The sequence below is a fragment of the Nuphar pumila genome, chromosome 6, assembly GCF_984573655.1.
Source record: "Nuphar pumila chromosome 6, dmNupPumi1.hap1.1, whole genome shotgun sequence".
Classification (NCBI taxonomy): Eukaryota; Viridiplantae; Streptophyta; class Magnoliopsida; order Nymphaeales; family Nymphaeaceae; genus Nuphar; species Nuphar pumila.
The window spans coordinates 22,340,640-22,357,815 of NC_143254.1; the positions used below are offsets into that span (position 1 = coordinate 22,340,640).

The window sequence follows — 17,176 nt, forward strand, 5'->3', positions numbered from 1 at the left end:
TGATGTCTATATAAGGTAACATCCACAACAACGAAACATACATAATATGTCTACAATAATAACCAAAAAAAGAAGAGAAAACTATATTGTAAAAACAAAACAAAACAATATATACATTGTATGAAACTCATCTTAATAGCTAACCGAAGAAGTGGAGAATGATACCACAACCTTGCACAAGGTAGGATGAACAACTTTCATGAAAATCATCGAAAAGGTTGGGGTTACCTCTCTTTTCAAATACAAACGAGAAAAAAAAATGCGTACACATTTATATGGGACAAAAATTTGCAAAAAAAATGAATTTTGCAATACGTCATGCGGTACTCTTTCAAAATTTTGTAAATTATAAACTTTTGCAACACTGAAAGGTATTTTTGCGACACAATGTGCAATACTCGTCACAATTTCGTAATGTAGGACTTTCGCAAATATTTAAGAATTTCACATTCAAAATTTTACAATTTTTTTAGAATTTCGTAATCTTTTTTTAAATATTACAACCTCGAATGCCTTTTTTTAAATATTACGACCTCTAATGCAATTTTGTTGACGAGTTCCGTCGGTATATTATTTTATCATCATAACGCGCAAAAATAAAAAAATTCACATTTGTAATGGTTAAAAGCATCTAAAAAAAATTGAAAACCTACGATATTGTCCATTCGTCAAATTTGATAAATTGAGGCATTTCTTAAAATGCATTAATTTTGCCGTACAGTATGATCATTTTCTGATAATCAAATAATGCGTCAGAAAATAAACAAATGCAACTGCAGTCATGGGCATCAAACACAAACATAAGTGATGGGAATCAACAGCTAGTCATTGGCATTTGATACCACACATAGTCGGACTGAAACCAGTTCCATATCCAGTCCCAATCTGAGAACTGGGTTTGCTTTGATTTGCTCTCAGAAGGCCTCCATGTTCATGGTTATTTGGGCTGGATTGGGACTGGGTGCAATTTTCTTTTGAGTAGGGCATGGCCCGCCTGAATGCAACTCCAAGAATTCTATAAACAGAGGCCAGCTTTGAACCAAGGTCTGTAAAGTCCACGTCTAGCCCAACCAAGACCAATAAGGGCCAGGCCAGGCTAAACAGCAGGTCAGGAATTTCTGTAGGCCCAGTGGTAAAGCTTGAAACACACACACACACACACACACACACACACACACACAGAGAGAGAGAGAGAGAGAGAGAGAGAGAGAGAGAGAGAGAGAGAGAGTAGCGGAAGGTAACCAAGTGGTTTTAATACCCAACAAAGAAAAGAAGAGCTTGATTTGGAATAAATGGCAAAAAGAGATGCACACGTAATAATCAACATTTTCTCAGGGAAACCTTGGTAACAAAATTGTTTTTCTGCAAATTCTGAGCAACAATGGGTTGGAAGCTCACCAGCTCACAACGTCCCCCTCTTCTGATATGAGAAGATAGAAAAGGAACCGTCCTTGGGTATCACCGAGCATGAAGTCCCTGTTCCAAGTGCTACAAGTACAACTGAATGAGCTCATCACTCACCACCGAGGGTGTGAGCACGCCCAAATCGGTGAATAGAAGAGTGAGATACTGGGGAGGTGTGTAGTCTCTTGCAGATGACTCAACCTCGATGGGTGAAGGAACCGGCACTCCAAAATCAATTGGCAGGAGAGCTGGAGCTAAGTCCTTTTGATCCAGTGGATAAAGCCGAGCAAACTGCACGATGCCACAAGAACCATAGTGAGCGGCCAAAAATTTCTAGCTGGCTCATTTCTTGGTGTATATATATTTCTAATATGAAAATTATTGAAGGCTGAGAAAGAAGAAAACAAAATAACTGGATTCTCAAAGTGTGAGATACAGGTCCAATCAAAAACAAATTCCCAACAAAAATTTGGTTGCTAACCATACAACTTGGCCCCGGCGGCACTCCTTTGTCGCAACTGATCCCATCAAGGCACTCAAGTCTCCAGCAACTTCACTTGGTTACCTGGTTCTTTACTTTGGATATGAGCTGCTGTCACAACCCAGCTTTCCGAAAATGCTATGGTTCTTCTACTACCCTAGCATGCCTATGACTTTTGACGCCAGTGAGCTGTGACCCACAAGTCATGACCCAGATGACTGCTTCAAGTGGTCAATGGTCATAGCATGGCTCATATTATTCAATTACGATAAAAACTAAACATAAAAAAGTTGGGTTCTTTTTAACCTACTCATAGATAATGAATTCAGAGTGCAGTTGTAGCAAAGTTTGTAAAGGACTGGGAAGTGAGCCAGCCTGGCCCGCTTATTTGGATGACCTGACAGACTACAAAAAGTTGGTCCATGCCTCACCCAGCCCACGCCCCTACTACAACCAATGACTACCCCTAACCAATACAACTAGGGGGCTTGACCAGAAAATGTTCCTATGCAACTTTACCAGGAGCTCAAACTCAAGCAGAACACCCAACTCAGGTAAGAGGACTACAGCAAGAAACTGGGTCAATCCATCCCCCACATACTACACTACAATCACCATGCAACTAAACCACATAGGATATCAACCATGTTGGTGGAAGAGTGTCCAAAATTAACAATGTTGTAGATAAGTGCTCAAAACGTGCAGTTACTAGAGCCACTCCCTATGTCTTGAATATTTGAATGATAAAAGTGCAAAAAATATTTAAACTACTGGAGACATCAACAATATGCCTAATTTTAGCTATTAAGTCATACCTTGTAGCTTTCTGCAGCCACATAAACAGGTTTATTCATGCTATGAGCTACCAACGCAGTCTGATAGGTGCCCATCATATTGATGATGCCACCACTTTCAACAACACCATCAGCCCCAAATAATACCATGTCAACCTCATCCATCACATATGCCACCGCAGAGTCAATAAGAATTTTTACAGGCACACCAAGGGTTACCATTTCTTTGGCTAAGCGTAACCCTGTCTTGTCAGGCCTGCCTTCTGTAAGAGGTAGTCCAAAAGGTTAAAAACTTGGAAGCAGTAGACCTACACATTCTGTATTTACATGGATAAAAGAATGGAAGCAGAATCAATAGCTAACCTGTACAAAAGACTCGGAAGATCTTCCCATTTGCTGTTGCGGTCTTAAGCACTTCAAGAACAACTCTTGAGAAACCATGGACCAAAATCGTACAACCATCGAAGATAAAATCTTGACTAAGCATTGCAATTGTTCTTCGTGCCTGAAATAAAGGCAAAGCTGTCACGACCATTACTGAAAATACCATTATAAAGTTAGCTGAAAGATATGGCATTCGATGGAGCAAGTTCAGCATCAAGTACACATTCACATGCTTTTAAGACCATAGTCCCCATAAGATCGAAACTTGTAATACCTTGAGAGATATCTCCCCAAATTTCTCTCCTCTTTCAATTAGACGAGATTTGGCTGCATCAAAGTCCTCATACTCCAAAGCAGTGGTTCTCGTCACATACCGCATGAACAGATCGCATGCGGCTGTCAAAGAGATGGAACTCGTGTCCCATGACTGAGATGCAAAATCATATTGAGAGGTATGAATTAGTAACCACATTTGAATCCAATTAAAAAAAAAGAGGGAATAAGGCAAAATTTAACACATCAGACAGAACAAATGTGGAAGAAACTAGAAAGAGGATAAAAAACAGGTGCAATGCAGAATCAACACATTTTGATAAGATAATAGGAAAATGGCAAACATGTTATGCAAATGTATCTCGAGTGTAACTCACATAAACAACCTATAGGTACATCAGAGAGAACAAATGACAAGCACACCAATTTCTGCATATAAAATTGTGAGCTATGATAGAAATGATTCTAGCTGCCATATATGAACAGACATGCCAGTCTCGTCTTTAACAGTCTAACCCTCATATTTAAGCAAATAAATTTGACATACCTGTAGATGACAAAAGATGGAGTAAGAATGAACAACAATTCCATCGCAGTTCAAGAGGAAAGATTGATCTCACAGGCGGACATGAAACTAGAAAAAGGTGCAAGAAGATCCAAAACTTGAATGTGAGACTTCCCAGACGAATCCAAAGAATAGGATGATTTAAAGGAAGCCTACACTCTATTTTTGACCCTTCTAATAAATTGTGACCTCACAAGATCAATTAAGTTCCAAATCCTCATAGTGAAACTTTGAGAAACCAGAGTTTGAACCTAGAGCTTCCCTCTACATTGGTCTAAACTAGAGCTTTAACATCATTTTCATGAGATTCCATCTGATGAAATTCTCCAATACCAGTATCATTATTTCATGGTGACAGGTCAATCACAAATTAAAGTATCGGATGGTTGCTTCACCATTAGTCTGATTCTTGGTCAGAGCAAATTGGACCTAAAGTCATACAAGGTTTCAGAAGAGCGGACGCGGGAACTGCATCCCCTAAATGAAAATCCAATACCCGCATTAAAAGCTAAAAGAGAAAGGAACTATTCAATACCAGCCATAGCCCCAGTTACTCAGGACAAAAACACCAGCTTCACGTGAGACCTATTTTATCAAATCATTGAAAAAAATAGAGCCAAGTTGATGAATTCCTTTTTCATTTTCCATAAATAAGCAATATGTAAAGAAATGCAGATTCGTTTGAATTATCCAGCAAAGGAAAACGCTACCATTTTCTAGCAAAACAAACAAGCAAAAGTCACGACCTAAGAACATCAATTTCTCATGAATTCAAAAGATTGATTGCCTTAAAAGACGATAGCATAAGAATTCCGATAGACTTTTCGTCACTTCGCCAGAGAACTCGAACGAGAATAGAAGAAGAAGAAGAAGAAAGGGGATATGCTAAACCCTAAAAATCCCACCTTTAAAGAATCGGAGGCCTTCTTCAGCTCGATCTCGAGCTCCATCATCGTCGTCGCCTTGCTTGACCGGATGACGGCCGCCAGGGCCATGATCGCGGCGACGGCCTCCGCCAGATCCGGCTTCTTCCGCCAGTAATTGAACTCCTCGATTACGCTGAAGCTCGCGTCTCCGTCCGTGCCCACGCCGTCTTCCGGCAGCTTCGGATGGACGGCCCTCTGCATCCGGTCCGACGCGGTGGCCGCCTGGGAGAGCCAATCGCTGGTGACGGTGTGGTGCTCGGCGCGGGTCTGGTAGTAGGCGGAGCTGGCCGGGGGTTGACGGAGCTCCGCCATGCCAGGCGGCGCCGCATCCGGATCAGGAGGGAGGGGCATGGATTGCTTGTCCAGGATGAAGGACGCGGATCTCCTCCACATCTACCACAAGCAAACCAGAAACCCTAACACCAAAAATCTTCAGAGAGAGAGAGAGAGACGAAGATCTCGGAGGTCTGCCGCTTTCGCCCATCGGCGAAGTAAACGGGTCGGATTTGGGGTTTAGTTGAAGGAGCTGGACTTTAGTTGGATCCCGGTCGGTTTGGGTTGGTCCATGTTTGTTGCCGTTTCGTGCTATGTCGCAAAGATTCGTGGACACGAGATGCGCGGGTTCACATGCAAGTTTGGAATTTCTTCAGAAAATAGGACACGAGGGCATGGAATTTTTTAAAATTTTTAATTAATGAAACAATCTTTTACATTTTATAATTAAAAATTAAATGTTATTAAAAAATATAAAAAGTAAAATATTATTAAAAATATCTAGGCATGTGTCGGTGTCCATGTCATTGTGTCCGAGCACAATCACCAAGGACAACTAAAATGGCACGTCCTTGGGACACAGAGAGAGGGTGTTGAGTGTGCACCCCTGGAACACACACTGTAGCTATAGTAAGTGTTTCGGGGTCTTCACTAAGTGTCGTACTAGGATGTTACGGCTCTACCGTACACCTTACTGAACGCCACACAGCGCTCAATGAAAACCCAAGAACACGCATTTTAGCTACAGTACGTGTTTCGAGAGGAACATATAACCTGCCATCGGGGACATAAGTTAGGTGGTACATGGAGGATAAGCCATTGATCCACCATCATGAATAAGTGGTCTCAGGTCTGAATTTGAGATGCTGGTTCTGAAAGTCTGACAGGATCTGATTTCATAGAAATCATTTGTGGATCTAGATACGCATCACATGAGTCAGATCCAAGTCAAATATTAATTTGTGATATTCTTTTACGGGTGCTACCTTTGAATCATGTTCAGCATGTTATATATTTTTTCACATAAAAACGTGATTTTTGAGTTGTAAAACTTTATTACATTGTGGTGATTGATTTTTGCAGTCCTTAAATAACTTGTTTATATGTCACAATTAAATGATTCAAAACTACATACAAACATTGCACTGTTGCATATCACGTTTATAAGGTTTGATATACCAAAAAAATATAAAAAAAATATGAAAAGAAGGTGACTTTTACTCAATAGTTTCATACCTTCATTAGTATCAAATATTTACCCTTTTAACATCAAAATTTGCATATGGGGTTGAACTCATTTAAAAAATGAAAAAATGACACTTGGATTCATATACTAATTGAAGCTTGTAGGTCCAAGTCCAGTAGCTAATGGAACCTATTGCGTTAAGCTTGAATGCAGGTTGTCTTGGATCTGTTTGCAAAATAGGGTTGTAATTAACTTGTTGATGTTTCTACACTAAGGGCATCTTGAAAGTGAGAAAAATTGTCAAATGAAACAAAAAATTTACATATGAGTTCTCATATACAAATTTTCTTTATTTGTGTGACATGAAAATAAAATTCGAAGAGAGAGAGAGAGAGAGGCTTGTCGTATGAAAAAAATACTCCATCATGAAAACAAAGAAAAATTTCATATGAAAAACTTAGATCTTTAGAAAAACGTGTGAAAATGTTTTCTTTTGAAACAATTGAATAAATTGTACCTCCTTGTTGGCTTACATTTTCTACTTCCAAATGTGCCTTAAGGGGGCATTTGTTTTATCCCATTTCATATGAAAGGGAACCACTTTCATATGAAAAAGCCCTCTTTCTCCACAAGCATTGAGATGAACACCACTCTAAAAAATCCACATGAAATTAAAGTTTTCACATGAAAATGCAATCACACTTCCTCCCATATTAAGGTTCTTCCCCAAAGGTTAAAGCATTCCATATGAAAGCAGTTCCTCCTACTGAGCATCTAACAAGCACCCTTAGGAGCCCGTTTGTTTCATTCACATGGAGGGCCTTTCATGTAGAAAGGCACGTATTTCTGAAAAAGAAAACTGTCAGTTCTGCCTTCTCGTGAGAATGTTTTCATATGGAGGATGTGTGGAAGGATTTGCAGATAAAAAGTGGCAAGTGGTGGAAAAAATTAGGATTTGCTAAGCATGACACTAGGGGTGTCAATGGGTCGGGTTTGGATTGGACTCAGGTGAAACCAAATCCAAACCTGATTTGAGATGATTGTATCGAGTCCGGACCCGGGTCTAATTGAACGCACCATAAGAAACCATACCTGGATCCTATAAGGATTACATGAACCAGACCCCGACCATACCCAGTAAAATAATATATTTTATCATTTTTACGTTGAAAATTGTGGATCTTAATTGAAACTCAAGTTGGGGCCTGGGTCTAGTATATATGAAATTTCACAAACCATACCCGGCACCATATATTAATCAGATCCTTCAGGTCCGACCCAGATTTTAATCGGGCCTTCTTATTTATCACCAAACCCTGATCTTATAGGGTTTGGTACGGGTCAAACCCGACTTATTGACACCCCTACATGACACTTTCTCAATTTGATATTTGTTTCATTCATGGTAGGAAAATGAGAAAAAAATATGCACTAAGGCTCAAAGACACAAGACTTTTTTTCTGGCATCATTGACAGACACAAACAAGGTGTTTGCTTTGCTTGCTGAAAGCGAGCCCCTAAATGAACGCATCCCCTCGAGAACATGGCGCAGAGTCTCCTTCTTTATCATTTTTTCATGTTTATCCTCAACTAGATTCTGATGATCCTACATACAACTTGCACATGATGCTCAAGGTGCAAAATTTCAATTTTCTGCCAAGATCCAAACATGCTATTGTTCCAAGGAGTGTATAGACATTGCTCAATGTGCAGGGCCCACGTATACATTCCAAGTATATAAATGGATAAATATTAACAGCTTCCCATATAAAAAACAAGAAAAAAGAAGAATGAAAATGGCATGGGTGAAAAAACACCAAATTCTCTTCCACTGGAGGTCAGATCAAGTGACACATCAACACACAAACTTCTTTGTGTTTTGAAATCACCACGTCCATAGCCTTCAATTTGTGTAATGATGACATCTTTTTTTTTTTTTGGGTGGGCCTCAATCTTTTCAAATGAACGGTGGTGATGAAGGGCTGTGGACAGTGGTGATTTCAAATCGTTAAAAATTTTGTGTTTTGACATGTCACCTGATCTGATCTCCTTCCACCGAGTCGTATCCGATGCTTGCGCATCTCATTTTTATTCTATTAATATTTTTATGACCGTTTTTTGTGAGCTTTGGTTCTATTAATTTGCTCTCAAATTTTCCTCGGGGCGGGGCGGGGAAAACTGCATGTCCATCCCCGCCTCCACCTCCGGACGGGGATGGATTTTAACCTTCGTCCCCGCCTCCATCCCCGTTTCATACCCTTCATCCCCGGTCCAAACGGGGCGAGGCGGGGCCCCACTTTCCCCCGGTCCACTGCCATCCCTAACGAGAAGAGATTAAATAGAAAATTGTTATACATCCTCATATTTTGTGGTTCATAAGATAATGTACAACAATGATACCAACAATAAGGGAATGGTCAGCTTTTGATTCCTCCACTAAGCTCAATACATCGTCACCCAACACCCTGAGCTTGATTTCTTCTTCTTCACCTGCCCAAGAAACCCTTTTCGTTGAACCAGTTTTATCAAACAATAAATAGACTAAATATGAAAGAAATGTGATAAATTGGCCATCTTGTTGGATTAACCACCATCCACGATGTGGATTCATCCTCACATATGGAATGATCGCTTCCGATAAACTAGCATGGGATAAAGGGGGAACGGTTATACAAACTGTTCCCATCCCGTGCCCTATAAATCAGAGGGTATCATGAGTGACCCTCATCAAGTAAAAACACCACAACAAAGCAGTAGATTAGCGACGACCACATTCCGTCGCTATCAGGCGTAGCGACGGATTAGCGACGACGAGGCGACGGTATGCTTACGTTGCGAATTTTTCGACGCTAACTGGCGACGGAATAAATTCGTCGCCAGGTCCGTCGCTAGTTGCGATAGACTAACGAGCGATGTATTCCGTCGCCAATCCACTGGTACTAAACGGCGACCTCGGCGTGGAGACGAATTTACGTCCGTTGCTAAGATGTCACTAGATTTATATACATACCGACGGATATTTCCGTTGCAAACACGAAAAAAAATAAAAAAAAAATAAATACCGAGAACGGTACAATTTATATTTTCTGTAAATAAAAAACAAACTACACTAAAAAATTCTATATAAAAGGAATCTACAACAATTAATCGTTCTACCTTAAAATTAACAAGTTTAATTATTTACAATTCAACAATTACAATTAGGAAACCTAAAAAAATAGAACTTATTCAACACAGTTCTCTAATTATCGCCAAGATTTTGTGTGTCTTCTTGTTCATTGTCTTTATCTGTCCCTTCAACTCCGCTACGCTGATTATCGCTAGCAGCCTACACAAGAAAAGAACAGTCAGTATTGATAAACAAAATATAATGAAATAAATTACACACTATATGTGATTCTATCATGTGCTCATGTGTGTTCTAAGGCAATAAAAAACTCTATATGTGATTCTATCATGCTCATATGTGCTCTAAGGCAGGCAAAAAATTATATATGTGATTCTATCATGCTCATATGTGTGCTAAGGCAGTCAAAAAATTGAATATGTGATTATAGCATGCTCATATGTGTTCTAAGACAGCTAGAAAAACTCTATATGTGATTTTACCATGCTCAAATGTGCTTTAAGGCAGGCAAAAAACTATATATGTGATTCGATCATGCTCGTATGTGTGTTAAGGCAGTCAAAAAATTAAATATGTGATTATAGCATGCTCATATGTGCTTTAAGGCGGGCAAAACAAAAAACTTTATATGTGATTCTATTATGAATAATATATGTTCTAAGGCAGTAAAAAAACTCTATATGTGATTTTGGCATGCTCATATGTGTTTTAAGGTAGTCAAAAAATTGAATATGTGATTATAACATGCTCATATGTGTTCTTAGGCAGTCAAAAAACTGAATATGTGATTATAGCATGCCCATATGTGTTCTAAGGCAGTCAAAAAAACTTTATATGTGATTCTATTATGCTCATATGTGCTCTAAGGCAGGCAAAAAACTTTATATGTGATTATAGCATGCCCATATGTGTGCTAAGGCAGTCAAAAAAACTTTATATGTGATTCTATTATGCTCATATGTGCTCTAAGGCAGGCAAAAAACTTTATATGTGATTATAGCATGCTCATATGTGCTCTAAGGCAATAAAAAAACTCTATATGTGATTCTATCATGCTCATATGTGCTCTAAGGCAGGCAAAAAGTTATATATGTGATTCTATCATGCTCATATGTGTGCTAAGGCAGTCAAAAAATTGAATATGTGATTATAGCATGCTCATATGTGTTCTAAGGCAGCTAGAAAAACTCTATATGTGATTCTACCATGCTCAAATGTGCTTTAAGGCAGGCAAAAAGCTATATATGTGATTCGATCATGCTCGTATGTGTGCTAAGGCAGTCAAAAAATTGAATATGTGATTATAGCATGCTCATATGTGCTCTAAGGCAGGCAAAGCAAAAAACTTTATATGTGATTCTATCATGAATGATATATGTTTTAAGGCTGTAAAAAAACTCTATATGTGATTTTGGCATGCTCATATGTGTTTTAAGGTAGTCAAAAAACTGAATATGTGATTATAACATGCTCATATGTGTTCTTAGGCAGTCAAAAAACTGAATATGTGATTATAACATGCTCATATGTGTTCTTAGGCAGTCAAAAAACTGAATATGTGATTATAGCATGCTCATATGTGTTCTAAGGCAGTAAAAAAAACTTTATATGTGATTCTATCATGTTGATATATGATCTAAGGCAGGCAAAAAACTTTATATGTGATTATAGCATGCTCATATGTGCTCTAAGGCAATAAAAACACTCTATATGTGATTCTATCATGCTCATTTGTGCTCTAAGGCAAGCAAAAAGTTATATATGTGATTCTATCATGCTCATATGTGTACTAAGGCAGTCAAAAAATTGAATATGTGATTATACCTGAGAGGGACCTGCAATCGAAGATCCTCTATTCAGCACAATACTGGTGATCTCATCTCGGAGAAAGGGGGCGACGGTGTCATAGAAGTAGTCATGCATTGTGTCCTTAATGATCTAACGTACATCATCACCGGAAAGAATAGGTTGCTGCTTGGAGCTTATGTCGGCGAAAGTAGCCTGTGAGTCGTAACTAGAAGAAACAATAACTGGTGAAGTGTTCAGATTACTCCAAAACCCGAACACGCGACCTTTTTGGGGTTCACCTGCTGCGGTCACCCATGCTGCAGGATCAAATGATGGATGCTGAGTAGCATCATCGCCATATCGCTCTACCATCTGTTGTTCATATGCCTTCGACAAAATAATGTTTAAAGTATGCATTAATAATTAATGATAACTTGCATATTGCAATGATTATTAATAGAATAAATACATACCGTTGTCGTTCTTGCCTTCTCTGATACGAAGACTCCCGAGGTGTTCCGTTTATGTATTTCAACAAACACATCCTTATATGGTACAATGCCTCTTTTTTCTGCTTCCTGTGAAGTTAAAGGACAAAAGAATTAATACACAAGTTTGCAACAATACTTATAAAATTAATATTATATATTGATGAGTTACCATTTTCTTCAGGTGACTCTCAAATGTCTTAGATCTACCTGTGTGTAGATGGGCTTAAGGCATTTTCGCTCGATTTTGTGCAGCCTTCGCAGAGCGATTTCAAAATGCATCTCCCGCCCACTTATCGCACATTTCATCCCAATAATCTCTCCTGATAGTAATAGGGTCATGGCCCTTCCACTGTAGTGGATCATCTACTACGCCAGATGCTTTTTCTGCTGCAGTCTTCATAGTGTGCAACATGTCTGCAAATCGATTGGCAGTCACCTTCTGCCACACCTTTCTTGCATCATTTTCTTTCACCGTAGTTGCGAAGCGATTCGAAGCCTACAAATATTTTCAAAAAGTTAGTAGACATTACTTAAAAAAATTAAATATGAAACACATTAACTATGATAAACAACTGTATACCGTGAATGAGGACCACAATCTGTCTAACACATCTTTTGTGTACTCTTTCCATTGAGCAACCGGTTCTGGTAGATGTTGAAGAAGTGAATTCCTAATCTCCCGTACTACTTCTTTTGGCTCAAACCTCATGCTGCACATGAATTGTTACACAGTAAATATCAATATAAAATATTTATAAGATATGCAATAATTGAAAACGAAATACTTACGGTCAATTATCGATATACACTATTTGAATGAGTCTTTTTGTGCCAGACTGAGAAGACCCTGCTTCCTGTGTTGGCTCCTGACTTGTGTGATCAACTGGTGTAGGTGGGTCGTGTATAGGCGAAACATCATCTGTAAAAAAATACGTTAGAAATTCTCAGAATGCGCATTTGAACTAATCAAGCATCCAATTAGTTAAATGATATACCTATCACAGGATCCCGTGAAGATGAAGGTTGGGCCTGGCTACTACTGGATGAGCGACCACTGTAACCTCCATGAACTATATTCTAACAAATAACATATGTCATACAATACATTCAAATAATTCACATCAAGTATTATAATATATTCAAGTCATTCGCATCAAGTATTACAATAATTCAAATCATTCGCATCAAGTATTGCAATACAATCAAATGATTCACAAGTATTACAATACATTCAAATCCTATGAAAAAGAAATTGATTTTTTTTTATTGTTTTAAGCAGTTTTACAATCTTTTTGAATTGCAGCTTGAAAACAAAATAAAAAAAATTTCAATATGATAGAGGCGGTGAATATGTTGGTAGTAATTTTGTTAAATACTTAGACAATTTTTGCATAAAGTGCCAAATTTCATGTCCTAAAACCCTAAACAAAATGAGGTCTCTAAGCGAAAACATAGAATTGTCACTGAGTTAGAACTTACCATGTTTTTTCATGCTAATTTGCCTAAACAATTTTGGGTTGACACTTTTCAACCGTTGTTTTTTTGATAAATCAGCTACCTACATCATTTTTGAAAAATGTTTTTCCTTATTTCAAACTACATGGGTTCTTACCTAGGCTATTCTTTTTTACGCATTTTTGGAAGTCAATGCTTTCCATACTTGCCAGATTATTGTAAAAACTAGTTTGATCCAAAAACCTTATGTGTTTTTCTAGGTTACAACATTCTCTACAAAGGTTATAAGTGTTTGTATCCTCCAACTAAAAGGATATACATTTCATGTCATGTCTTTTTTTATGAAGCCAACTTGCCTTTTCAAAAACCTGCTTCTCTATACTAAAATGATAGAATTGAAGAACTCAATTACTATCTAGGCAGGGACATTGATGTCCAAAAAACCAAAGTTAACGTTGAACCCCTCATTATCATGACAAGCCCCAATAATAGATCTAAATACATCGATGATCCCCCTTGTTTTGAAAGTGACCATTGTGGGAACCAAAGTCATGACTTTCAAAAAAGTGTTGTCCAAGGTCAAAATAATGGTTTTGAATATCAAGAAAATGTTGGTCAACATCAAAAAAATGTTTCTAAAAATGAGCTGCAACAACAGGAATGTGCTGACCAAAGTCCAAATAGTGGTTTTGAAAATCAAGTGGATGGTAGCCAACATCAAAACAATGATTCTAAAAAAGGCATTGAAAATGAGCTGCAACATCAACTCATGGTCCAAAGAGTTTGTCACTCATGACCAGAATAAGAATCAAAACAGTCCCCAAGAAAACACAGAAACATTGAGTTCTCAAGAGGAACTTGACATTAATCAGGTCATTCAAACTTAGAGAAGTGATGTCAATACAAAAATAACAACTCCTCAAGAGGAACCTGATTCTAATTTTAGAATCCGTAGTGAAAATTGGGTTCACACTAGGTCCATGGATGGCATATTTAAATTAAACCTAAGTATCTTGGTCTTCATGATGTTGTCAAAACTATTTCTAAGGAACCTCACAACATCAAAGACGTCCTCTCTCATCCAGGATGGAAGGCAGCCATAAATGAAGAAATGGAAGCGCTTTTATCCAACAACACTTGGGATCTCATTCCTAAATGATTCAATAACAATGTTGTGGGATCAAAATGGTTCTACAAAGTAAAGTTGCGGCCTGATGGAGACCTTGAATGCTTAAAAACTCATCTTGTTGCACGAGGCTTTACTTAAATAAAATAAATTATTTTTTTATGAAACCTTCTCTCCTATTATAAAGTTGAGCAGTATTAGAACCATGCTTAGTGTTGCTACAGTCAAAGGTTGGGACATCCGACAACTTGACATTAGAAATGCTTTCTTATATGGGATATTAAAAGAGGAAGTCCTAATAAAACAACCACTTGGATATAAATATGCAAACAACTCCAAGTACGTTTGCAAATTAAAAAAGGCCCTCTATGGCCTTAAGCAAGCCTAAGGGCTTAGATTCATATGTTAAGTGATTTTTTTGCCAATTTGAGACTTTTTTATATCATCGTAAATCCATCAATGTTGTTAGACACAATGATTGCGGAACCTTAATTCTGGTGATATATGTTGATGACATAATATTAAATGGGAGCAATGATAAGCTTATTAAAGGGTTCACTAAAACAATTGGGCAAACATTTTCTATTTTGGGTCACATACATTATTTTTTGGTCATTGTCAATGATAATTCTCAGGGTATGTCCTTATGCCAAGAAAAATATGCTAAAGATCTTTTAGAGTGGGCACACATGCAAGTTTGCAAAGCCATTGCTAACCCCATAGCCCAAAAATGTCAATCCAATCTCACTTAGAAATTTTATGATCCAACCCTATATAGGAGTCTCATAGGTGCCCTTTAGTATTTAATTATTACACACACAAAAGTATTCTTCAGTGCTAATTATGTGAGCCTATTTATGCATGATCCAAAAATTATTCACTATCAAGCTGTTAAACAGATCCTCAGGTATATTAAAGGAATTATAGACTTTGGATTATAGATATTGAAACAAAGTACTTTGGATCTTTACACTTTCTCTAATGCAGACTGGGTTGGATGCCTAGAAACCAGACAATCCACCATAAGGTTATGTAACTTTCTTGGTAGTAATTTTATTTCATAGAGTGCAAAGAAACAAAGAACAATGGTTTGATCCAGTGCTGAAGCTGAATACAGATCCATGGTATCTACTGTAGTAGAAGTCACATAGATATCCTTCATTCTGCAAGATATCAAAAATTTCTTGTATAATATGCCTCTTTTACATTACGATAATATTAGCGCTTTTCATATGTTTGCAAATATGGATTTTTACAATTGTACCAAACATATTCAGATCGACTATTATTATGTTCGTGAAAAAGTAGATTAGGAAACCTTGGTCACCAAGTATGTCTCTTTAAAATGGCAACTTGTCGACATTTTCACCAAGCCTTTGACCAATGTCCAGTTCATTGGATTACGATGCAAACTCGGCCTGTGTGGCTGACATTGTTTGAGAAGGAGTAATGTGATTGGACTGACTGATTCAGATTCACACCATCATTTAAATTATGGTCCAGATTCAGATTGTCATCCTAAAGAAAATACATGTACAGATCATCATGCAGATCATCACCTTAAGGGAAAGGAGGATACAACTTGTGAGCTTGCGTTCAAACCCTAGCAGGGTAAGAATCAAAGAAGAAAGAATGAATCAGGAAGCAAGCAAGCACAGGGAAATAATGAATCAGAAAACACTCAGGCACAGGACAATGACAGGTCGATTATGGCAAGCAAACATATCAAAAAGGATATTGGGGGAAAGGAGAGTCAATCAGTTAAGGCAAGCAACTACAACCAGCTTGCCATTGAAAGAAATCACAACATACAGGAAAGAAATTACAATTTCAAAAATCCTGCAAGTGTCAATGTTACTACACTTATACCTTCTCAAGTTAAGAAAGAGAAAAGTGCGAGTAAGGCAATCTTGGATGGCATGACGGATCACAGAAATAGGATAGTTAATATGCCTATTGCGGATTCAACAATAAAGGAGATAATCCTACCTCTATTCAACTCATTCTGTATAAAAACCTTAAGGAAGCTGATGAATAAAATGTGTGAGAGTGTGTCTTAGTGGACCTAATGACTCAAGAAGAATCCAAGCTCACATTGGAGTTTTACCTCATGTTGGATCTAAAGATAGAGACTCACCTCATTTTGGAGTCTCTACTAATATGGAAGCTGTTGGATATGGAATCATTAGATAAAATAATGATCTCTTTCACATGTCTCCTCACCTCATTGAAGAGTCCTCAAACGTGCAAATGAACTCCCAAGGAGGAGTCCCCAAGAGACCTAGGTCTATGGAGTCTTATCTTAGTTCTTGTATTTAAAGAGGACTCTATCTCTCTAAATCATATGAAGAGGAGGAGTCACCTCCTAACCATGTAGCCTGAATATTATAAATAACATAATCCTCTCATTAAAAGAAATAAAGAGAAAAAGAGATAAAAAGATGACCTCTCATGGACGTAGATCATTTTGATCAAACCATGTTAAAATTTGTGTGTACTTGTGCTTGTGTTTATTTTGGTTTGGCAAGTCTAGTGATTTTGCATGGTATCAGAGCCATAACCATCTGCCTTGTTTTTCATGCCCAAGAAAAGCCCACTCGACCTCATGAAAAACAGTTGATACTAAGCTCACAACTGATAATTGTGCCTTATGGGCCTCTCAATTTAAGTCACTATTGATCTCATATGATTTGCAAGGATACACTGATGGTTCAAAGGTGAAACCAGCTGAATTTATACTCGAAATGGAAAACAAATCCTTAATCCTGAATTTCTTGTCTAGAGAAGACACAACCAACTTTTGCTAAGCTGAATCATCTTGTCTTTGTCGGAGGTTGTTCACACCCAAATTGTGGGGTTGAATACTTCCTTTGAGGTATGACAAACTCTCATAGAAGCATATG

The 17,176-nt window shown here is 37.9% G+C and overlaps 1 protein-coding gene across 2 annotated transcripts; it reads right to left on the bottom strand.

Moving 5' to 3' along the window:
• Window positions 1-1,255: 1,255 nt before the first annotated feature.
• On the bottom strand, window positions 1,256-5,314 carry LOC149834304 (uncharacterized). Of its 2 annotated transcripts, XM_090010061.1 has the most exons (5): window positions 4,807-5,310; window positions 3,338-3,490; window positions 3,043-3,184; window positions 2,701-2,942; window positions 1,256-1,695 (listed from the first exon to the last, which is right to left on the bottom strand). In XM_090010061.1, exons 1-5 carry the CDS (start codon window positions 5,218-5,220, stop codon window positions 1,489-1,491), a joined length of 1,158 nt encoding a protein of 385 aa, XP_089866187.1. In that variant the 5' UTR covers window positions 5,221-5,310; the 3' UTR covers window positions 1,256-1,488. The 2 variants fall into 2 exon arrangements, with proteins under 2 accessions (XP_089866187.1, XP_089866188.1); XM_090010062.1 differs by lacking the exon at window positions 3,338-3,490 and having other exon boundaries at window positions 4,807-5,314.
• Window positions 5,315-17,176: the final 11,862 nt, after the last annotated feature.